The following is a 25,847-nucleotide window of genomic DNA, read 5'->3' as shown; positions in this document are numbered from 1 at the left end:
ATGGGACACATTGCAGTAACACATTGGACTCTTTGTTTTCTCCCCATGACACAGCATAGTGTGAGGAAATAACCCCTGCTGATAGTAATGCTGTAGAGGTGGCCCTATCAGGGGCCCTGCTCCCGGCCCTCGCTCCGCGGTCTCCCCACAGTGCCGGGTGCGGAGCCTCCAGCCAGCGCTATCATGACACAGTATAGTGTGAGGAAATAACCCCTGCTGATAGTAATGCTGTAGAGGTGGCCCTATCAGGGGCCCTGCTCCCGGCCCTCGCTCCGCGGTCCCCCACAGTGCCGGGTGCGGAGCCTCCATTGCCCGGGCTGACAGATGCCGGCAGCCCCGCCTGATGCCAGCTGTGCCCGGACCTAGGTGACATCGCAGGAGGCTGGTGACTGAGGCGGCGCCACCTCCCTCCGCTGTCACCCAGGAGGAAGCCCCGGCTGCACCTCCCATCCCCTCCTCCTCCTCCTCCTCTCCAGCCCTGTGCTGCTGCTGCTGCTGCCGGCTGCTGTCAGTGACGAGCGAGGTGCCCGCAGCAGCCCGGCCGCCATCACCCTCCCCGTCAGCAGGATGGCAGAGCAGAGCGAGTCCCCGGTGCACGGCCAGCCCCCCGCACAGCCCCTCGGGTGGCCCATCTGCAGGGACAGCTACGAGCTCCAGGAGGTTATTGGTTAGTGCGATGTGTTGTGTGTTGTGTGCTGGGTGCCAGGGCATCAGTCAGGCAAGGTGGCAGCCCAGCTCCAGGCCTGCTGCAGCTCCCCACACACAGCTGGCACTGCAGGGATGCTGCCCATGACTGGTACCGAGATAGAGCAAGGGCTAAGAAAGTTCCCTGTGCATTGCATCATCACTCCCCCTGCAGGAGAGGGGCCCCCTGTCACTGTGCTGCCCCTTTAAGATCACACCCACTACACCCAATTCTCCCCAGATCCCCTGAGCAATCTCCATATCTCACTGGGAGTCTGGGATCCGCTGCCGATCCTTATCGTCATGCATCAGAGACGTGGAGGGAGCCAGGATGCTGCCTCTCAAGGACATGATGATGGTGATGATGCACGCTCGCGGTCATGCAGCACCATGTGGCATTTTACAACTCGCGTCATGTGCCGATAACCGCCACGGTAACCGCGATCCTAAGGATCTAAGGAGGAGGCACGTGATCTGCCGATCGCCTCCGGGAATCTTTGCTGATAATGTCGCTAATCCGCAGATCATCAGATTAACAATCTGCGATTTACGAATTGATACGAATCTGTGCTAAATGTAGGGTTAATACTCAGGGCTGGTGTTTAGGCGCACGACGGACCCTATAACAGCTGGTGGCACCATTCACGTGCGCTATAAGGCCGCGTTCACACGGTCAGGAGAGGAACAACCAGAGGGAAAGTGTAACAGAAAGATTGACATCTGTCCTGTATTTTGGGGACACTCCTTGTTTCACCATACACACAGTGATGTGTGAAACTGCCCTAAAATGAAGAATTCCATGATGGAACCCGACAGACCCCAATATGAGGCAGCAGGGTCCCCTAGTATCAGTCATATGAGCAGAACACTGTAATTTACCAAGTCTAAAAGTTATAGCCTGACTATGCTAAGAGTGAAAGGGGTCTCCCGTTTCGGCAAACAAATGTTTTTTATTGGCCATGACCCTATTTTCGGACTGTGAAAAAATAGATGGCGCTCTGACCGACGTTACCCAACCAGGCAATGCAGATTTTGAATCTGCGCTTGAATAAAATGGCAGCGCGCGAGAGTCTCTTCCATAAATCGGATGAGATTCGCCCTTTTAAGCTTATGGGTGCACACACAAAAAAAACCCATCGGATTCCATGTGGAGCCGCCGTACAACATCCGATTTTTACAGATACATGAGAATTCTTTAACATAGGGAACTGGATCCGGTCTTGTACGCACGGAAGGCATAATGACTACCAATATGGATAAAAAATTGTGAGTGTTCCGGATGAAACTCGGATAATTTTTTATACGTTTGTGTTTCCATGGTGAAAAGTTTTACAAGTTTTTTAGATACTTTTTCAATTCCTCAGGACGTTCAGATTCTCTGCTCGCTGCCTGTGAATAAGACGCTTCTTTCTTTCCATTATATAGCAGTAACCCGTCCTGTGATATAATGGCCCAGGCAGGTATATGAGTCGCGTACCTGAGCGTCTCTTTCATGACCTGTACAGATGCGTTAGGGCAGGTTCACACACGGCAGAATTTCTCCACTTGCGAGTTGCACCCTAACCCAAACTTGCCGCATTAGAAGAAAACAGTATACGATGCTGTACGTACCGGTCATGAGACGTGCGGTCGTACCGGATATCCCGGCTGTAATACGGATCCTAATTAGGGAATTCCAGCATTTTTGCGACTACGAAGCAATGATTATTGAGCCAGCTATTGATCAGTTCTTCTCTAGTCGTTGCAGTTGATTGCACATCTTGACATATGATAATTCCTTCAATAAATTTATTGGTTCAGGGTTTTCCCCATGTGTGAAAAGAAATTGGCGATATCCTGACTTTTTTGGGGTAAAAAAAATTTGCAAGATTTATTAGAAATATTAAAAAAGAACATTCCCAGTACTATAGTACAGTTGTGTGAAAAAGTGTTTGCTCTTTCTGATTTCCTATTCTTTTGCATGTTTGTCACGCTGTTTCAGATCACTAAACAAATGTAAATATTAGAGAAAGATAACACAAACACAAAATGCAGTTTTTAAATGAAGGTCTTTATTATTAAGGGGAAAAGAAATTCAAACCTACAGGGCCCTGTGTGAAAAAGTGATTGCCCCCTAAACCTAATAACTGGTTGGGCCACCCTTAGCAACAACAACTGCAATCAAGCGTTTGCGATAACTGGCAATGAGTCTTTTACAACGCTCTGGAGGAATTTTGTCTCACTCTTCTCTGCAGAATTGTTGTAATTCAGCCACACTGGAGGGTTTCTGAGCATGAACAACCTTTCTAAGTCATGCCACAGCATCTGTCAGGACTTTGACTAGGCCACTCCAAAGTCTTAATTTTGTTTTTCTTAAGCCATTCATAGGTGGACTTACTGGTGTATTTTGGATCATTGTGTTGCTGCATTACCCAAGTCCTTTTCATCTTGAGGTCACGATCACATGGCCTGACATTCTCCTTCAGGATTTTTTGGTAGACAGCAGTATTCATGGTTCCATTTACCACAGCAAGTCTGTCAGGTCCTGAAACAGAAAAACAGCCCCAGACCAGCACACTACAACCACCATAATTTACTGTTGGTATGATGTTCCTTTCCTGAAATGCTGTGTTACTTCTACGCCAGATGTAATGGGACATACACCTTCTAAACAGTTCAACTTTTGTCTCGTCAGTCCACAGAGTATTCTCCCAAAAGTCTTGGGGATCATCAAGATGTTTTCTGGCAATACTGAGACAAGCCTTTACGTTCTTATTCCTCAGCCATGGTTTTCATCTTGGAACTCTGCCATGCAGGCCATATTTGCCTAGTCTCTTTCTTATCTGGAGTCATGAACACTGAACTTAACTGAGGCAAGTGAGGCCTGCAGTTCTTTGGATGTTGGGGTAATTTTGGTCAGCTAGCCACTTGTGGAAGGTTCACCACTGTTCCATGTTTTCATCATTTGTGGATAATGGCTCTCACTGTGGTTTGCTGGAGTCTAAAAGCTTTAGCAATGCTTTTATAACATTTTCCAGACTGATAGATCTCAATTACTTTGTTTCTAATTTTTTCCAGAATTTCTTTGAATCACGGCATGATGTCTAGCTTTTGGGTTACTTCGCTTTGTCAGGGAGGTCCTATTTAAGTGATTTCTTGATTGAGAACAGGTGATGCAGTAATCAGACCTGGGTGTGGCTGGAGAATTTGACTTCAGCTTTCTAAAGATGTGATAAACCACTTTTAATTTATGTTTTAACGGGACTGGGGTCAATCACTTTTTCACACAGGGCTCTGTAAGTTTGGATTTGAATTTCCCTTAATAGTAAAGACCTTCATTTTAAAAACTGCATTTTGTGATTACTCGTGTTATCTCTGTCTGATATTTGAATTTGTTTGGTGATCAGAAACATTTAAGTGTGACAAACATGCAAAAGAATAGGAAATTAGGAAGGGGCAAAACTTTTTCAAACAACTATATATTTTTCTATAGTACTGGGAATCTTCTGTCTTTTTTTTTTTTTTCAAGGAGTAATGTTTCTCCTTGTAGAGTGACATACCGGCTCAGACATGCCAAGGTAAGAAGGCTTATTCGCCGTGCAATGCTCCTCTGGGAAATTTATTATGAAAATTGCCTCTTCAGAGAGGAAGAAGACTTGAACTCTGTAGCGCCAACTGTTGGAAGCAAAGGGTCGAAAGTGATTTGTAGGTTTGCTGCTTCCAATAGATGGCGCTATAGAGTTCTTCTTCCTCTCTGAAGAGGAAATTTGCATATTAATTTTTTAAATAAATTTTGCTACTTTTTAATTCAAAAGAACTGCTGGAGTCTCTCCAAATTTCTTTCCATTGTTACCCACAAGCAGGAGTGATATTTCACCTGAGCCGAGGATTCGCTGGCTACTTCAGAGTGGGTGAGCTGGGTTATACTTTGTTTCTTGTTTCCCTATGTAACATAGTTATTAAGGTTGAAGGGAGACTTTAAGTCCATCTAGTTCAACCCATATCCTATCCTAACTTGCCCTAACATGTTGATCCAGAGGAAGGCAAAAAAAACCCATGTGGCAACAGTAAGCTTCACATTGGGGAAAAAAATTCCTTCCCGACTCCACATACGGCAATCAGACTAGCTCCCTGGATCAACGCAATATTAAGGAGACTAGTGTATATACCCTGTAATATTATACTTTTCGAGAAAGGCATCCAGTCCCTTCTTAAATTTTAGTAGGGAATCACTCATTACAACATCATATGGCAGAGAGTTCCATAGTCTCACTGCTCTTACAGTAAAGAATCCGCGTCTGTGAGTATGCTTAAACCTTCTTTCCTCCAGACGTAGAGGATGCCCCCTTGTCCCCGTCACAGGTCTAAGAGTAAAAAGATCATTAGAAAGGTCTTTGTATTGTCCCCACATATATTTATACATTGTAATAAGATCACCCCTAAGCCTTCGATTCTCCAAACTAAATAACCCCAAGTGTAATAACCTGTCTTGGTATTGCAGACCCCCTAGTTCCCTAATAACCTTGGTCGCTCTTCTCTGCACCCGCTCCAGTTCAGCTATGTCTTTCTTATACACCGGAGACCAGAACTGTACACAGTATTCTAAGTGTGGTCGCACTAGTGACTTATATAGAGGTAAAATTATGTTCTCCTCATGAGCATCTATGCCTCTTTTAATGCATCCCATTATTTTATTTGCCTTTTCAGCAGCTGCTTGACTCTGGCCACTAAATGTGAGTTTGTCGTCCACCCATACACCCAGGTCTTTTTCAGTGACTGTTTTGCCCAGTGTTTTACAATTAAGCACATAATTATACAACTTGTTCGTTCTACCCAAGTGCATGACCTTACATTTTTCCCAATTAAAGCTCATTTGCCATTTATCAGCCCAAGCTTCTAGTTTACATAAATCCTCCTGTAATATAAAATTGTCCTCCTCTGTATTAATTACCCTGCAGAGTTTAGTGTCATCTGCAAATATTGAAATTCTACTCTCTATGCCCCCTACAAGGTCATTAATAAATATGTTAAAAAGAAGCGGGCCCAAAACTGACCCCTGTGGTACCCCACTGCTAACCGTGACCCAGTCCGAGTGTGCTCCATTAATAACCACCCTTTGTTTCCTATCCCTGAGCCAGCTCTTAACCCACCTACACATATTTTCCCCTATCCCCATTGTTCTCATTTTATGTATCAACCTTTTGTGTGGCACCGTATCAAAAGCTTTTGAAAAGTCCATGTACACCACGTCCACTGCATTCCCTTGGTCCAGTCCGGAACTTACCTCTTCATAAAAGCTTATCAGATTAGTCTGACAGGAACGGTCTCTTGTAAACCCATGTTGATATTGGGTCATGAGGTTATTCTTCTCCAGATACTCCAGTATAGTATCTCTTAGAAAACCCTCCAGGATTTTACCCACAGTTGAGGTTAAACTTACTGGCCTATAATTTCCAAGTTCAGTTTTTGTCCCCTTTTTGAATGTTGGCACCACATTTGCTATACGCCAGTCCTGTGGTACAGACCCTGTTATTATGGAATCTTTAAAGATTAAAAATAGTGGTCTATCTATGACTGTGCTTAATTCCTGCAGTACTCGGGGGTGTATCCCATCCGGGCCCGGGGATTTGTCAATTTTAGTGATTTGTAGACGCCGCCGTACTTTCTGCTGGGTTAAGCAGGTGACATTTAATGGAGCATTTTTATCCCTGATCATGTTATTAGTCATGGGATTTTCTTGTGTAAATACTGTTGAAAAAAAGTCATTTAGCATATTGGCTTTTTCCTCATCCTCATCCACCATTTCATCCAGGCTATTTTTAAGGGGACCAACATTATCATTTTTTAGCTTCTTACTATTTATGTAGTTAAAGAATATTTTGGGATTATTTTTACTTTCTCTGGCAATGAGTCTCTCTGTCTCAATCTTTGCTGTCTTGATTTGCTTTTTACAGAATTTATTTAATCTTCTGTATTTATTTAATGCCTCATCACTACCTACTTGCTTTAATTCTCTAAATGCTTTATTTTTATCTCTTATTGCGCCCCTTACAGCTCTATTTAGCCATAGTGGTTTCCTCCTATTTCTCGCATGTTTATATGTGTACAGGATAATTAGATTTATTATGTTTATTTTTTCATTATAAATTCATGTAATTGGAAGAAATGTTTGCACGTTTGCATCTAGCTTTTGTCACTCCTGAGCATCGAAAAAAATGTGCTCCATACAGTATAATGAACCCCACATAGAGCTCAATACAGTATAAAGGGCCCCACGCAGTACTTCATACATAGTGCACCATACAGTATAATGCACCTCACATAGTCTTCCATACAGTATAATGCACCCCACATAGTCTTCCATACAGTATAATGCACCCCACATAGTCTTCCATACAGTATAATGCACCCCACATAGTCTTCCATACAGTATAATAAGCCCCACATAGTCTTCCATACAGTATAATAAGCCCCACATAGTCTTCCATACAGTATAATGCACCCCTCATAGTCTTCCATACAGTATAAGCCCCACATTTAAAAACAAAAAATTCTCCCCTCTGCCAATTCCCCCGCTGCTCTTATCTCTTCAGAGCCTCTGAACACCCGAGTACAGCAGGCTCATTGTAATGGCATCATCGTGCCGCTGTGCTGAGATGCCGGACTCAGAAGGGGATGGATGGGTGAGGGAGCATCAGCTGACGCTCCTTCCTCCGTCATTGCTTTCCACTGTATCAGCATCTACAATATTGTTTCTAGAAATCCCATGTCCACTATGCGTGCATGTGCGCCTGCAGATCACCCTCGGACCCTGACATGCGGCGCATCTTTCAAGACCGCAGCATGTCAATTTCTCTTGTTACATCAATAGAAATGTATTGGACGGTTCAGTGATCACATGCAGATTTATCTGCTTTCAATAAACGGCAGCTTATGTTCGCTGCGTCCAAAAAACTGCTAGTTCCGGTTCGTGGGTACATAGCCTAAGAGTGTCCCCTCCAAATAACTCTGGGATTGTAAGGATTGGATGTTTGCCCCGTATGGCCATACGGTGCTAAAGGTCACACATAGGCCCCAATGTGTATGTAAAATATCTCTATGCACACACTGTACGGTAGACTACACTTTCTTACACAGGTAAAAAAAAATATATGTTGATGCTTGACTACCCAGAAGACCCTTGTTTGGCCATAGTCTGGTGTATGGTGGACTGAGAATGTGCATAGTGAACGCCTCAGCTGCTTTCTTGGTGCATAAAATAAACGTGAATGTAATATGTGCTATGACCGCAGCCTTAGCTTTGCTATTTCGGCATGTTCGGGCCGCTGCACAGCAGCAAAAGTTGCAACTAGTGGACGACACCATCAGATGTTCGTAGCACTGTTTTCTGTGTCTCCCATGATGTCATTATGGCTGGGGCCCATAATCGGACCATAGCTTTCTTAGTAAATACTTTACAATATTGTTTTGAGGGGACCCTATTTGTTTCCCACCTCTAAATGTTGCTTATGTTATGACATTGTTGACCCCATCCCTCAACGTGGTCTGCACCTTTTGAGTGAGGGTGAACATGAGGGTCCACAAAGGGTGGTGATGGTGGTGAAGAAGAGATAATCTAAGCTAATATGGGGGGTTTTATCTGCTCCTCTATGACCGTGTGATTGACACCTTTGCGGGGTCTCTCTTAGAATTTGGAACTAACGCGGAACGTCTGGACATGACCTTAGGGTCCGGGGTGTATGGAATTGGGAATGGTCACCATAACGAAAGTTGGTCTATGGGTGGTTTATTGTTGTTACGGGAAATAGGTAACAGGGCAAATAAATTTTCGGAAACTTCCAACCTTGATTTTTTCCTTTCTGCCACGTCTCCCGAATGACCAATTGCTGAGGTTACTATAGGTAATTATTGTCCTACATATCTGCCATTGAGGAGCCTGAGACACGGGATGACAAGGCTCAGATTCATTTTTATCCAATCATTCCTAAAGCAAATATAAAACCAACAGATTTAAATGTAGTGTGAAAAAATATGAGGGTATTACTTTTATTACTTTTATGTTTGTGTTTCTTTTTTTTTTTTAAAGTTTGTCATTTTAAATAAATTCCCTTTGAATTCTATTAGGGATATTTCAGACGTCTGCATACCACGGTCCAAATATGGACTGTGATTTCCAGACTGACCTCGGGTCTCCTGACCCAAACTCAACGGTCTTAGGGGAGAGTCAGACGGCCGTATAGGTTGGACGGGGATGGCAACGCAATGCTCGGACCGGCCGGCGACTCTTCCAACCTGAGTGTGACAGCTGCATAGAAATTTATGCTGTCAGGCTAAGGTGATGAGAGCTGCCGGCCAGTCCGAGCATTGTGTTGCCATCCCTGTCCAACCTATACGGCCGTCTGACTCTCCCGTTTATAGGCATAATCGAGACTGTGGTCAGTGTGAGAATCTGGCAGCATTGCCGTTTTGATAGGCAATCCCTGCATATGTTGCGACTGTCGAACAGCCCCCAAACATGCAGCCACGGGGACGTGAAAATATTTTTCGAGCATGCCAAAGTCACTCGGTTAACACCCAAGCATTTTCGGATAACACCTTATCCAAGCACGTTCGCTCATCACTAGTGTTAACGTATCTTCGAGATGTACATTTCCCTTTTTTTTTACCAAAAAAGTTGGAGTTTTTCTAAAAAGTGATCAACACCACGTACAACCTACAGTAAATCAGTGGATGGCTGGAGTTCGCTATGTTGAACACCAAAATTACATAGTTGTGTACCTCTCAGAAGTACAACAGTCTAAATTTTTTTTTTCGGAATATGCCAGGATGAAAGGGGTTGTCCAAACTTTTTTTTTTCAGAAGCGTGCCAGGATGAAAGGGGTTGTCCAAACTTTTTTTTTCAGAAGTGTGCCAGGATGAAAGGGGCTGTCCAAATTTTTTTTTTCAGAAGCGTGCCAGGATGAAAGGGGTTGTCCAAACTTTTTTTTTTCAGAAGCGTGCCAGGATGAAAGGGGTTGTCCAAATTTTTTTTTTCAGAAGCGTGCCAGGATGAAAGGGTTGTCCAAACTTTTTTTTTCAGAAGCGTGCCAGGATGAAAGGGATTGTCCAAACTTTTTTTTTTCAGAAGCGTGCCAGGATGAAAGGGGTTGTCCAAACTTTTTTTTTCAGAAGCGTGCCAGGATGAAAGGGGTTGTCCAAACTTTTTTTTTCAGAAGCGTGCCAGGATAAAAGGGGTTGTTCAAACTTTTTTTTTCAGAAGCGTGCCAGGATAAAAGGGGTTGTCCAAACTTTTTTTTTCAGAAGCGTGCCAGGATAAAAGGGGTTGTCCAAACTTTTTACCAACCTTCCCAGCACGGTCAAAAAGAAAATTTACTCGCCTGCCAATCCCTCCTTGTATCCCTACCTGCATCCCCTGCAGCAGTACAGGTCCTTATGGTCGTGACCACTAATTGAGTGCAACGCTGACATGATGTCACCGTCAGAAGAAAAGGCTTGGAGGACATCGGGGCACCCGGGCAGCAGTATGGAGGGGTAATGGCAGGCGAGTATATTTTTTTGACCATGCTGGGACGCATATTGAAAAATAAAATCCTTCTCAATACTTTAATAAAAAGGCCATGTGCCGCATTAACCTTTACCAGTATTTATAGTTCACTGCAATCTCCTAGGCCTGCACCGTCAGTCCTCTGCAGTGTAGACTCCTGATTTATGACAATGCATTATGTGATGCATTATATTCTGCCGTCCCTGCACAATATATTGCCATATAATGATGCGTGAGAGACAGGTTACATCCTGACTCCGGCTGATAGCGCACTCGGATGAATGGTTTTTGGTTGTGAATGACACATTTCCACCCCAAAGTATTCTGAAAGGCCTTCATTTTTTAAGTTAATATTCAATATTGGATGATATTTAATTTCCTGTATGAAACGACACCCAGGTCTGTGCACAGTAAAGGGGTTTAATTAGCAGTTCCGCAGAAGATGTTACCGCCACTTATTGGAGATATTGCTTTCTCAGTTCCTGGGCTAAATCCCCTGAAGACTGATCGGCAGAAGCAGTGCGGTCTATATATAGCAGTGTCGCTGCCATGGAGTGTATAGTGGTAGGGAATCGGTAGTGGAATACAGGGATTTCTGCCACTTCCCACTCACAAGACATGAGATGGATTACTGTATATCCTCGCATGTGTTGAGGCTGTCGAACAGCCGTGAGACATGCAGCCGCAGGGATTCGAACATGTTTTTTGAGCACGCCGAAGTCACTTGGTTATCACCCGAGCATGCTCAGATAACACCTTATCCCAGCACGTTCACTCATTACTATAGGGAATTGTTCTTAGGATCGGATTCACCATTCTGCAAATTCACTTTAGTGGAGATATCAAATATCTGGATTGTGATTACGGGCATAAAGAATCCTCCAAGGTATAAAATTAAGTTTTTTTTATTACACCAACGCGTTTCAGCACCTTTTTCAAGTTAGAAAAACAAAACCAATCTGAGGCTAAAATGCGTTGGCGTAACAAAAACCTTAATTTTATACCGTCAAGTATCCTTCATTCCCAGGTACCGTGACATCTCCACTAAAGTGAACTGCTACCTGGAAGAATTTTTCCTCCAGGCACGGGTACTGCAGCAGGAGAATCTAAGCCTCTAAGGCTATGCTCACATATTGCGTTTTTTTTTCTGCCTTTTTTTTTTTTTGCTCTTTTGGTAGTAAAGAAGCTGACTTCAAAAAGCAGGTTTTGCTCAGTTTTCGGTCCATTTTTGCACTCACTTATTATTTCCGATGGGGGACAAAAACGCTGCAAATACACTGAAAAAGTAACATGCTGCAGTTTGCAAAAATGCAGCAGTTTTCCCAAGTAAGTCAGAAAAATAAAACTAAGCTGTGTGCATGAGATTTCTGAAATCTTATAGTCTTTGCTGGAACTGTAAAACGCAGCTTAATTTTTGCATTAAAAAAAAAAAAACAGAAAAAAAGGGGAAAAATGCAATTTGTGAACATAGCCTTACAGGTGCTGTGTCCCTACACGCCCCCCCTAGTTTTTCCTTATTGTGCGCTTCTGTCCCAACTAGACCTAAGTAAATTCTTCAAATTGTCGAACACGGTTCATAAACTTTGTGCTGGATGAAAAAAATGCCCTTTAAATTTTGTATTTATCCTTTTCTGCTACTTTTAACCCTAAAAACTCTCAGATCAAAATTGGATATGTATCCGCAATTTTCCGTGGACTGTTCAGTCCATGAAAAATCACAGACCTGGGAATAGCCCCATAGACTATCACAGGTATGAGCGCTATCCGTGAAAACCACAGAATTGGTACTACAAAAATACACGCTGGATTATATTTTGATTCATAAAATATCATGAATCTATATGAACAGGTACCGATAATTGCTGCAAGATTTTCTATCTGGATTATTGCAGCAAAAGTGGATGAATTATGAGCAAAAACCAGTTCTACACTTTGTGGAAATTTTCAACTAATGATTTTTAAATGCCGTTTTCCATTACTAATTTTCACCATTGGGGACTTCAAAATCCACAACAAAACCTAATTCCTGTTTGGGATTACCCCAGGGTGAGGGGGTTGCGCAGATTTGTCTGCAACTTTCTCCTGAGGTGCATGCAATTTACTGACCTCCCGTGGGACTGCAGCTGGTGCAGATATGCACAAAGATTTGTCCCTTTAAGGCTACGTTCACACGATGAGCATTTGATGCTGCAGATCATCGGCACCATTTCTGCACCCAGTGTAAAAAAACTCAAAAAAGCTCAACGTTGGGAACGTAGCCTCAGTGTTCACATTAACGATAACCCTGATGTACCGTGTAACGCAATGGAAGGTGTTTTGTGGGCGGATTTTACAATGTTCTGCATGTGAACAGGTCTTTATGGTTTGATATTGCACATTTTTCAAAAAATGGGGAAATCCAGCTCAAAGGATAAAAATGATTTTTATTTTGACTTTAGTAAAATCATTGATACAAAAGGGCAGCTATGTACAAATAGGTATATGTGGCGCCCCTGAGGCTCAGCCGCCACAGAGGTACTGCACCTCCTCCTGAGGTGTGGTGCCCCACCATCCAGGTAAGTTGGAGGCTCCTGACCATGCTCCAACACTCGAACCTCACACAATACAGTAGTTCAGCAAAGCCACATTGCGGCTCCCTGCTTGGAGTGTAGCAGAGCACCTTTGGTGGCTCCCTGCTTGGAACACGAAACGTGCTGGGAGGTGGGTGGAGTTGAGAATACATAAAAGAGTGGGAAGGTTTAGGATTACAGGACAGTCAGTCAGTAAGGGAGTCTGGGAGAGTAAGCCACTCAGAGAGGAGTGAGGAAAGAAGATCCCTGAGAGAGGGATGGAGGAAGGAGGTGCTGCAGCAGACCTCAGTGACCTGGGTCTGCTGGCACGGGAAAGGAAAGAAGGAGAAAGACATTGAACTGAAACCTGATATTCCAAAGAGAGAGAGAGATTACTACGGAATGAAGGAGTCAAAGGGAACAGAGGACGTGGGTTAGAAGAGAACCCTGCCTAGAAGTTCTAAGTGCAAGGCCGGGGCCCGGTCCCCGAGGTTGTATGGACATTAATGGTCCTGCAGCAGACATCGGTGGAGTAGTAGGATGTAAATGCACTACTCCCATCTAAGACTTGAGGGCACAACAGCAACACGGATAGAGAGCCGGGACTCAGGAGTAGAGAGTCCCCGAAGCAGGCTACAGCTGTCTGCCGTACAAGTAGAGTTCTTGGGAACATCTGTCAGGAGGCACTCCAGTGTAACTCAGTACTGGGAGTACTTCACACTTAAAAGCGCTATAAGAGGAGACGTTCAGAAAGGTACATGTTGGCGGAGCGTTGGAAGGGAGCACTCCATCGGACCGGGAGGTTGGTTGAGTCTCTGCCCCGGAGGACACAGTACGGAGGCGGGCACCTGTGTGTACTACAGACTGTGAGTAAATCTTTGGAACTACAAGCCCTGGTGTCCTCCATTGATTCTTGCACCAACACGCCCAGCACTGCTACCTTTGGGTACCAGCTTCTACACCGCTGTTGCCTCTCCTCTAACTCCACATCTACACTGCCCTGGGGCTACAACTTCACCTGTGGGGAGATTCACCATCTTGGCTGTAACACACCACCAGCCCCAGAGGATCTGCATACAGCGTCGGCTTAACATCTCACTTGCCGAACACCACAGGTGGCGTCACGAACTATTCACATTCCACCATTCAATCTCCCCTATTAATTGGGCGCCCAGGGCCACGGACCGGGTCACCACTGCTGTGACGATCCCCTCTGAGAGACCGGCCCAGTACCGAGTACCCCACAGCCCTGGGAGGGCGACCCATATACCCCATGAAGGGAACTACCTTGGACTGAATTACAGGGCACCTGGGTGTGCTTCGAACACACAGGTTCTTAGACTCTTCCTGTATCAATGATTTTACTGAAGTCAAAATAAAAATCATTTTTATCCTTTGAGCTGGATTTCCCCATTTTTTGGAACATTCTCCAGATTTGCAGAGACCAATCCGTGTTCGGATCATATTATTCCAGCAAAGAAACAGAGAGGTGAGCTGAAATAACTGTGTGCCATTGCACATTTTTGCAGAACTATCTTTCAGCTCAGAATGGCATCACTTGCACATTTCCTGAATTTCAGGGACTATCTGATTATTATCAGCCCTCCGGCATCTTTAGTTTTTGCAGCACAACAAGATTTAAAAACTTCAAAAACAAAAATAAACTCATTTTATGCTATAGAATTCCAAAGTACAATGTATCACAACGAAAAGTCATTAAATCCATCCTGAGAAAGGGTTATAGCTCCTCACACACAGACTTTTATTGGTAATCTTATACGCATCCGTAAATGGGGGAAGACAAATGTGGCAGTGTAAAATATGGCGTAAAAACAAAACTGCAGCTAGAAGTGGATTTAAGACTTTTTCTTCACGCGTCCATGATATACGCATAGGAAAAGCATCACCACAAAAAAATGCATAAGCATTACCTATATATACTGTAGACCACTACGGTAATTTCTAAATGGGTAGATAACGTGGTCCCTTCACAATAAGATATTCAAAAAAGGTTCTCCTGCTTGGACCCCTCCCCCATTGATTAGCTTTCATTTGTGAGGTATCTAGACAGTAAGCATTTAGTTTCCCTGCAGCGCCACCATAGCTGAAATTAAGCGTTACACAAAAGGGACCTCTATATTATACGATAATGGGATTTTGAAAACACTGTAAAGAGAACACGTCAGGAAATATCACCCGATCTTTCAATCTGCATTTCTGGGCATGTAGTTCTTTTAAAATATAAATACATCGGCACCTTTATATCGTATATCTGTTGCTGCATTTCAAAGTAAATAACATTTTAAATCACGTGCAAACGAGATGTTTAGTGCAGTAGAACTGACGGAGCACTTAAGGAGTCTCTTCTTCCTGAAGTTGTTTCACTGCCCATCATAGGCGTCTTCTGCTTGATTTTGGGACGTCAGTAGTGAAAATGCCAATATCTTGGGAATGCAGCAACAGATAGAAGAAATAAAAGTGTCAGTGGATTTACATTTCAAAGACCTGCATGAAGGTGGAGCGAGGTTGATCTTATTGACAGTTTCCCTTTAAATAAGAACTCTAAAAATTACATTAAAATTTGCTATAAGTATTGGATGATCCCTAAAAAGTCTTCCATCTGTTTTGTCCCTTGTTTTCCGTGATTGGCAGCGGAGTTCGGTCTCTTCTCAGTCTTTCTGACCGGGAGTCGTTCCCATCTTCAATGATCTACTTCTGTTATTTTGTGCTGTCAGCCGTGGCTATGATAGTTCAAAGACTGGAATAACTTCACATAAATCTGTCATGGGTTACGTGACCGTACATCCAACATTACAGACATTTATTTCATATTTTCAGATACATTCCAGTATTTTGTCACATATATGATGGCTTCAATCCAAAAGCAAGAAAAATGTAGGTGACGTCTCTTTCTTAGTGACAGATTTGTTAAAAGGAACCTTAGAAATGGCAATAGTTACAAAAAAAAAGTTTTAGGTGGAGTTACTTTAGTCATTTTGTTCTTCTTGACACCAGACTCCATGTTTAGCAGCATTTATGGGAATTGAAAATGTTATAAAAGCGCAATCTGTCCTGTTGAAATGCAACCTCAGATATTATTCCAAGACCAAAAAAGAACAGAAGTCATAGAATTTCTGGGTATCAATGAGAACACAAATGTTCCCGGTTTGCTGCCCATCCTTGAAGTGGATCTTGGCTCTTAATCCTTTTTAAATAGGAACTCAAGTGGCAAAATTGTCGCCACTGATATATTGTTTGGGCTATGTGCACACCTTGAGTATTTGCAAACATTTCTGCATTTCTTGGCAGGAAAAACACAGCGCAAATGCACGTGTTTCTGCCACATTTTTCAATGTGTTTTTCACCTTCTGTTTTCTAGTGTTTGTTTTGGACAGCAATGAATGCTATAGACAGATTTTCGATATAGATAGACATAGGGCTCACTCACACGATAAATGGGACGAGTTCAATGCGAGAAGACGCCTCAATGCACTCTGACCAATGTTATTTAATGATTCTGTGCCGAGCTGTGATTTTTTTTTTCAGCGCTAATCGTACGGAGGGAAAAAAAAAAAAAATCGCAGCATGCTGCGAGTTGATGCCGGCTTTTACTTACATATGCAAGTTAATATGTGCAAGGAAAAAAATTAAGAAAATTAAAAATATCAGGCAGCAAACGGACCATGCGTATGCCGTCTAATTTTTATGCACACATCTCACAAGAGCGACAAAATTTCATCAGCCTTATACAGTAAATTCACAACCGGACCGATCAAAATAGATAGAATAAATACATACGGTACATAATTTATTAAACCCCATACATATTATTAATCTTGTACCCTTAGTGCCTTTCATGTGGCACTAAAGGGTGTTTAGCCTTGTTTAACCTTAAAAATAATTATTTTTGATAACCAGCAAAGGTAAAGCAGACAGCTGCAAGCTAATATTAACAGGCTGGGAAGGTCCCTGGTTATTGTGTCCTTTGTGTGGGGGAGTGTGTATTCAAAGAAACATTTTTTTGAGTGTGTGTGTGTGTGTTTTTTTATTACTGGGTTAGTAATGGGGTCTGATAGACATGTCTCCATTGCTAACACCAGGCTTGATGCCAGCTGTGCTTTTTGAGAAATCACATCTGACAAACCTAAACTACCATAACCCCAATTACCACCGCACCAGGTCAATCAGGAAGATTCGGACAAAGCACCAGAATTAGCACATCTAATGTGATGCACCACTTCTGGGACGGCTAATCACTGCTATTTTTAGGCTGAGATCAGCTATATCAGCTTTCAGCTGTCTGCTTTCCCTTTGCTGGTTATCAAAAAATGGGGGCAACCCCACATCGTTTGTTTTTCAGTTTTTAATATACTTATGTAATAAAAAAAACTGTCCAATAAGCTCCACAGGGTGCAATTTTATAATATGTTGTGGGATTGTGTAATTATATGTCTGTCTATATGTGTATTTGTATCTATTATCTATCTCTGTAGAGCCGAAAGAGAAAACGAGACTCTCTTCTCCAATGATTGATGTAAAAATCCTTTATTGGTACATCAGTTCAAAAGGGATATACATATTAAAACCATTTGGATAAAGTAGGGAAATGTGTAGGATTCCCCCCCCCAAAAAAAAAAAAAAAAAATCAGGCCTGGGGCACAATATACAGTAAAAACAGCACATTGTTTGTAAATATAAGATGGATATGTATAAACACATAGAATAACTAATGGATGTTAGGGTGATGCATAGAGTAAATAAAGAAATATGTATATATAAAAGCAAAAGAAAGTAAACAGGGTTTATGCAAATAATGCTCCTAGGTCTGACAGTATGGGAATCTCATAAAGTGAGAATTAAGTAGTGTAAATAAATGAGAAGAGCAAGGTGCAAAATCAAATAACAACTACACATAATTGTAATATGTTTAATACAAAACAATGCGGGAGACTAGTTATGAATGTGCTCCAGGGACGCCCAGGGGGCATTTGGTTCTCATATTGACACTGAGGCCAAATAGGTTATTATCTATCTCTATAGCATTCGCTGCTGTCTAAAAACGCTACAAAACAAGCAGCAAATACACAGCAAATCTGCAATCATTTTCAGATATGGATTTTTGTAGCATTTTTGACAGACTTCATTGAAGTCAACAAGTGAAAAAATGCTGAAAGAATTGATGTGCTGCAGATTATTTTCTGCACCCAATCTGCAAGTCACAAATATGCAACGTGTGCATGGCACTTCAGGATTCTCATTCACTTTGCTGCCATCAGGATTTGCTTAAGGTTTTGGTGACAATGCCCTTCTTTCACCTCTTAGGGCCACTTATACAGATTTTTAAATATGTGCAGTTCCATCCGTATTTTAGGGTTCCATGACAATTGTGTACAAGATAATTGTGTACGGACAATTGTGTACAGAAAATTGTGTACAGGCCAATTGTGTCCAAGGACAAATTGTGTACAAGGACAATTGTGTACAGCACAATCGCCTTGTACACAATTGCCTTGTACACAATTGTCATTGTACACAATTGGCCTGTACACAATTGTCTGTACACAATAGTCCGTACACAATTATCTTGTACACAATTGTCCTGTCACCGTATTTTAGAGCAGGGCTTCTGTCTCTACATGTTTGGATTCTCTTTGGATCTATTCTTGGCGACTCTGGGACGCATTGTTCGGCTTGACATGAGCCGACTTGTTGAGGACAACCAACCACACAGCATCTTGGGCTAGGCCACGTGAGGCCTTATCTCTAAGAACTTAGGGAAGCCCTGGCCTGCGTTGGAGAGATCGGCATTCCCCAAGAGTTTCAAGAAGGTTTTTCTGATTATTTGGGAATCAGCCCAGCATGGACCCTTCCATTTCAGTTTCAGGATGTACCGGTACACTCTTAAATCTGAAAATATATGCACATATATGCATAGCTTTATAGAGTGCAAATACATGGGCCATGCACACAGTGAACAAGTCTGTAGGCAGTGTTCACACCACCAAAAGACTGAAACACAAAAAACACAATAAAACATGTAAAAAATACTCTGTGGTAAAAAAGTAACAATAAACAGCAAGTGCCAGTAACAAAATGATACAAAACAGGGTATTTGGTTGATACGCTTTTTGCAAAAAATGTATACTAAGCCGCTCTACCAAACGTCAAGGTAACCCGTATCAGAGCAATCCCTAACTGATGTGTTTAAAAACCTGATCATGTGTATATCCCCCCCTTCCTTGTGGGCCATGCACATGTAAGCCGCTCTCTGTATCTTTTGCAATAAACGTATCAAACAAATACCCTGTTTTTTATCATCTTTTTACTTGCACTTGCTGTTTATTGTTACTTTTTTACAACAGAGTATTTATTGTGTTTTTCTGTGTTTCATAGCTTTATAGAGGTCAAGTTAGGAGAAAACGCCTCTTCTCTAAGACATTTTGAAAACTGCTCCGAGTAGGCAACTACTAAAGTACTGGTACAAGACTGTCATTTTATTGATTTATGCATAGAAACGGTTAATCGTGTCGTGTTTTACTCGCCTATAACTGTTAATTCTGTTTAACCCCTTCATGACCGGAGATTTTTCGGTTTTGCGTTTTCGTTTTTCGCTCCCATTCTTTCCAGAGCCATAACTTTTTTATTTTTTCGTCAATAAGGTCACGTGAGGGATTATTTTTGGCGGGACAAGTTGTACTTTTGAACAACATCATTGGTTTTATCATGTCGTGTACTCGAAAACTGGAATAAAAAGTTCCAAGTGCGGTGAAATTGCACAAAAAGTGCAACCCACACTTTTTTGTTTGGCTTTTTTTGCTAGATTCACTAAATGCTAAAACTGACCTGCCATTATGATTCTCCAGGTCATTACGAGTTCATAGAAACCAAACATGTCTAGGTTCTTTTTTATCTAAGTGGTGAAAAAAAAATTCCAAATTTTGCTTACAAAAAAAAAAAAATTGCACCATTTTAATCCATTTTTTATTGATCGATCGGGTGATTCTGAATGCGGCGATACCAAAAATGTGTATGTTTGATTTTTTTATTGTTTTATTTTGAATGGGGCGAAAGGGGGGGTGATTTAAACTTTTATTTTTTTTAATATTTTTAAAACTATTTTTCTTCAGGTTTTGGCTTGCTTCAATAGTCTCCATGGGAGGCTAGAAGCTGTCATAGCTCAATCTCCTGTGCTACATAGAGACGATGCTCAGATCTCCTCTATGTAGTAGAGCTAATGCATTGCTATGAGCGCCGACCACAGGGTGGCACTCGTAGCAGTCCGGTATCAACAACCTTACAGGTCTTAAGGAGAGCTCTGGTTGTTATGCCGACGAACCGATGACCCCCGGTCACGTGACAGGGGGGAGGAGTCAGCGTTGCGCATATTTCAAGCCTGATAGCGCAAGTTAAATGCCACTGTCAGAGTTTGACAGCGGCATTTACAGTGGGGAAAAAAAGTATTTAGTCAGTCAGCAATAGTGCAAGTTCCACCACTTAAAAAGATGAGAGGCGTCTGTAATTTACATCATAGGTAGACCTCAACTATGGGAGACAAACTGAGAAAAAAAAATCCAGAAAATCACATTGTCTGTTTTTTTTTCATTTTATTTGCATATTATGGTGGAAAATAAGTATTTGGTCAGAAACAAGCAATCAAGATTTCTGGCTCTCACAGACCTGTAACTTCTTCTTTAAGAGTCTCCTCTTTCCTCCACTCATTACCTGTAGTAATGGCACCTGTTTAAACTTGTTATCAGTATAAAAAGACACCTGTGCACACCCTCAAACAGTCTGACTCCAAACTCCACTATGGTGAAGACCAAAGAGCTGTCAAAGGACACCAGAAACAAAATTGTAGCCCTGCACCAGGCTGGGAAGACTGAATCTGCAATAGCCAACCAGCTTGGAGTGAAGAAATCAACTGTGGGAGCAATAATTAGAAAATGGAAGACATACAAGACCACTGATAATCTCCCTCGATCTGGTGCTCCACGCAAAATCCCACCCCGTGGGGTCAGAATGATCACAAGAACGGTGAGCAAAAATCCCAGAACCACGCAGGGGGACCTAGTGAATGAACTGCAGAGAGCTGGGACCAATGTAACAAGGCCTACCATAAGTAACACACTACGCCACCATGGACTCAGATCCTGCAGTGCCAGACGTGTCCCACTGCTTAAGCCTGTACATGTCCGGGCCCGTCTGAAGTTTGCTAGAGAGCATTTGGATGATCCAGAGGAGTTTTGGGAGAATGTCCTATGGTCTGATGAAACCAAACTGGAACTGTTTGGTAGAAACACAACTTGTCGTGTTTGGAGGAAAAAGAATACTGTGTTGCATCCATCAAACACCATACCTACTGTAAAGCATGGTGGTGGAAACATCATGCTTTGGGGCTGTTTCTCTGCAAAGGGGCCAGGACGACTGATCCGGGTACATGAAAGAATGAATGGGGCCATGTATCGTGAGATTTTGAGTGCAAACCTCCTTCCATCAGCAAGGGCATTGAAGATGAAACGTGGCTGGGTCTTTCAACATGACAATGATCCAAAGCACACCGCCAGGGCAACGAAGGAGTGGCTTCGTAAGAAGCATTTCAAGGTCCTGGAGTGGCCTAGCCAGTCTCCAGATCTCAACCCTATAGAAAACCTTTGGAGGGAGTTGAAAGTCCGTGTTGCCAAGCGAAAAGCCAAAAACATCACTGCTCTAGAGGAGATCTGCATGGAGGAATGGGCCAACATACCAACAACAGTGTGTGGCAACCTTGTGAAGACTTACAGAAAACGTTTGACCTCTGTCATTGCCAACAAAGGATATATCACAAAGTATTGAGATGAAATTTTGTTTCTGACCAAATACTTATTTTCCACCATAATATGCAAATAAAATGAAAAAAAAACAGACAATGTGATTTTCTGGATTTTTTTTTCTCAGTTTGTCTCCCATAGTTGAGGTCTACCTATGATGTAAATTACAGACGCCTCTCATCTTTTTAAGTGGTGGAACTTGCATTATTGCTGACTGACTAAATACTTTTTTTCCCCACTGTAACTAGTTAATAGGCGCGGGTGGATCACGATTCCACCTGCACCTATTGCGGGCACATGTCAGCTTTTCAAAACAGCTGACAGGTCCCGGCTTTGATGCGGGCTCACCACCGGAGCCCACATCAAAACGGGGGGTACTGCCATTGGATTCACTGTCCCGTCCAATGGCAGTAAGGGGATAAGTGTACCTGTGTATACTCTTAATTGGTGTTATTGAGAGTAACTGGTGTTGTTACATTTGTTACTCGGACAGAAGCGTGCGGCTGCATGTATTTCTATGCAGCTGAACGCTCCGATCCGAGTGCCGGCGGCATTGCCGGGTATTGACGTGCGAGACTCGTCCGAGTTTCTTGCATGTGAGTATGAGCCCTAACTGATACAAATGGAAGCTGTGGAATTCTTCTCCGTTTTCCACTTCAGTTCCACCGGTCTGTTCCTAAAATAGAAAAGACAGTATGATCTCTCTTTTGCTGAACATGTACATTTGAAAAATACAAACTGAGGTATTAAGAGACATGGCTGAGCCAGTGACTGTGATGGTCAGACCTAGTACTCATGCTTATGTCTGACTCTTTACGTCAGGTACGTTTAGCTTTAATAATATTGTAAGACCAGCATCTACTAAACTGATAAAAAACCAAATACCTGGCATAAAGACGGTTGGACGAAAGCATTGTTGGTGTGATTGGTTCCATGTGCAGAGCGCTACCAGTATATACTTTTTTGCGTATTTTTCCACATATCTCCACTTCTGTGATGCTGCAGTTGTAATGTAGAAAACCCCTTATTCTAGATTGGCACCACGTTTTTAATTGTTTCTTACCCCGATATGTGCTGTATGTAAACTATAGGCTGCTTCAGATGGATTTGTTTTTGTTATGTTTTGCAATGTTATGGTTTACATTATTTTTCTCCTGTGCAGTGTTGTGTCTGAAACTGGTTGTCAGAGACATTTATTGTGTTTTACACTAACTAGAACATGCAGAATCCTGGATTCCATTGTTATCGCTCTCTCCACACGAGTCACATGTCTATTCAACTTGCATACAGGTGAGCATGATACGCCATTGTGGTTATCGGCTTGTAATCGGAAGTACCGTATGTACCACGTGTGGAGTGGTCACGTGACAAGCGCAGTGAGTGTGAAAACCAGGTATTGGTACTTTTGTCAGTGTGGACAGGTGCCAACTTCTGCTGGAGAATGAAATTTCCATCTCCATAAACCTTGTCGGCAGAGGGAAGCATGAAGTGCTCTAAAATTTCCTGGTAGATGGCTGCGCTGACTTTGGTCTTGATACAACACAGTGGACCTACACCAGCAGATGACATGGCTCCCCAAACCATCACTGACTGTGGAGACTTCACACTAGACCTCAAGCAGCTTGGATTGTGGCCTCTCCACTCTTCCTCCAGACTCTGGGACCTTGATTTCCAAGGCCTAGTATGCAGTTTCCACAATCAGTGATGGTTTGGGGAGCCATGTCATGTGCTGGTGTAGGTTCACTGTGTTGTATCAAGACCAAAGTCAGCGCAGCCATCTACCAGGAAATTTTAGAGCTCTTCATGCGTCCCTCTGCCGACAAGGTTTATGGAGATGGAAATGTCATTCTGCAGCAGGACTTGGCACCTGTCCACACTGACAAAAGTGCCAATACCTGGTTTACAAACAACAGCATCACTGTGCTTGATTGGCCAGCAAACTCACCTGACCTTAACCCCATAGAGAATCTATGGAGTATTGTCAAGAGGAAGATGAGAGACACCAGACCCAACAATGCAGACGAGCTGAAGGCTGTTATCAAAGCAACCTGGGCTTCCATAACCCCTCAGCAGCGCCACAGGCTGATCGCCTCCATGCCACGCCGCATTGATGCAGTAATTGATGCAAAAAGAGCCCCGACCAAATATTGAGTGCATTTACTGAACATACATTTCAGTAGGCCAACATTTCTATTTTTAAATCATTTTTTCAAGCTGGTGTTATAAAGTATTCTAATTTACTGAGATAATGACTTTTGGGTTTTCATTGGCTGTAAGCCATAATCATCAACATTAACAGAAATAAACACGTGAAAGAGATCACTCTGTTTGTAATAACTCTATATAATATATGAGTTTCACTTTTTGTATTGAAGAACTGAAATAAATTAACTTTTTGATGATATTCTAATTTTGTGAGAAGCACCTGTAGCTGTTACTACCAGCTCGATAATGTGTATAGCATAGCAAATGTGTTTGTGATCGCAATATGAAAACAGCACCAGCCACCTTTTTTTTTTTTTTAAAGCCGTGCTACCTCTGCTGTTTTATGCAGCAGTCCGAGGTAAGCAGGTGATACCTGGGCCCATGCTTTCCCCCCAGAATAAAATTTGTCATACCCTCCCTGGTAATAGCTATGTCTGATTGTGCATGGAACATGGTTTGCACATATCACAGCTCTTGGGCAGGGGAGAAAGCAAAAAAAGACAGTATATAGGCAAGACCGCATCGGATCGCAGCTGATTAATTTTCCTGTGTGGTAAAACAAGTTTAACAAACCAGCATCTGCAATCCCGTGCTGTAATGTCTCGCTCTATACTCTTTTTGCTTCCCCTTAGGCTATGTGCACACGTTGCGGATTCTGCTGCGTTTCTGCAGCGGTTTTTGGCCCTGCGGAAACGCAGCAGTTCCGCAGACATGGTACAGTACCTTGTTAGCCTATGGCATTTCAAATCCGCTGTGCTCACGCTGCGGTTTTTTCCGTGCCGTTTTGCTGCGGTTTACAAACCGCAGCATGTCAATTGTTTGTGCGGATTCCGTAGCGGTTTCACACCTTTAACATAGTAGAGGTGTGAAACCGCAGGGCAAAACCGCAGGCTAATCCGCAGGAAAACTGCAGGTCACTTTACCTGCGCTTTTACCTGCGGATCCGCGCTGAAAAACCCGCAGGTGAATCCGCTGCGTGTGCACATAGCCTTAGACCAGGGGCTGTGGTATATTCAGACCATGAACAGACCTGGAGCAGCTCTGCATGGTTGGACACAGCTATTACACAGTACACAGCCGGGCACATTTATAGAATTATTTCAGGACAGGAATATTTTTTTTTTAAATACATCCAATTGTGAAACTTAATTTTATTCCAAGATCTAGTGATTAAATTGTACTTTGGTCATGGGACAACTCTTTTTAGTAAAATTTTATGGAGCCGGAGAACCCTCTTATCTGTACACGATTGCATAAGTAAGACCACTTGTAAAACAGAATGTCATTGCTAATTCTTTCAAGAAATTTGGGAAAGGGATTTGTACATAAATACTATCAGAGGAGGTTTCAGTGTATTATCGCTTCAATACTTCTGGTCTAGAAATCCTTTCATTGTATCCTAGTAATTCCACAGCACAGAGGATCAATTTCATTTCATCAGTAAAACTGATGACCACATACGTATCTGGAGGTGGTCAGACCAGTTTTAATGAGTGGAATATCAGAGCAATGGAAATGAGAAATTTGAAGCAGCCGTGTGAAATAAACTCTCTGCAAGTAAAACTTGTCACAATATTTGCTTTCTCACCTTCCAGCTAAATCCTTGAAGTTCTTATTTTTAGCACAGACCTGTAAGTAAATGTTCTGCTTCTCTCCATCTGTATATTGGGAGGCACAAGACGTTTGCAGCCTTTAGTTTGCACAGGTCGATCTAATTTCATAGGGTGACATGGATTTATACTTTGTTATAAAATCAAACTCAACTAAACACCAAAAGGAAAATATATTGTGGCAGGTCATAAATTCCTTTCACGAGTCTTGATATGATTGAACAAAGTACGCCCATCAACATTTCTATCCTCTTAATATAATGCAATTATGATACATTACTGTGTACTTACAATTGCTCATTTTGCCTTTCTACCCAGCTAATTCTTCTCTTTTCCCTGCATTATGTAGAAACAAAAAGTCTACTTTCCCTGCATGAATCATTTCCCTTCAAGCTACTCCCTCCTCCCCCTGTCGGCAACTTTTGCAGTGACTGATGACTCATGCAGGGAAAATGGACCTCCTGTTTCT

General features: G+C 42.5%; 1 protein-coding gene across 3 annotated transcripts in view; it reads left to right on the top strand.

Moving 5' to 3' along the window:
- The first annotated feature begins 451 nt into the window (after window positions 1-451).
- The window catches only part of STK39 (serine/threonine kinase 39), a 443,332-nt gene continuing 417,936 nt past the window's right edge, over window positions 452-25,847 (top strand). Inside the window, exon 1 of one of the 3 annotated variants that reach the window (XM_073545798.1) lies at window positions 452-667. In XM_073545798.1, coding sequence (XP_073401899.1) covers window positions 568-667 — 100 coding nt within the window. In that variant the 5' untranslated portion in view covers window positions 452-567. The remainder of the gene's footprint in view (window positions 668-25,847) is intronic. The other 2 variants (XM_073545795.1, XM_073545797.1) reach the window with 2 other exon arrangements.

The sequence above is a fragment of the Dendrobates tinctorius genome, unplaced genomic scaffold, assembly GCF_039654945.1.
Source record: "Dendrobates tinctorius isolate UK_male_01 unplaced genomic scaffold, ASM3965494v1 ptg000143l, whole genome shotgun sequence".
Taxonomy (NCBI): domain Eukaryota; kingdom Metazoa; phylum Chordata; class Amphibia; order Anura; family Dendrobatidae; genus Dendrobates; species Dendrobates tinctorius.
The sequence above is the reverse complement of the archived record's forward strand: the minus strand, read 5'-3'. Positions and strand labels throughout refer to the sequence as shown.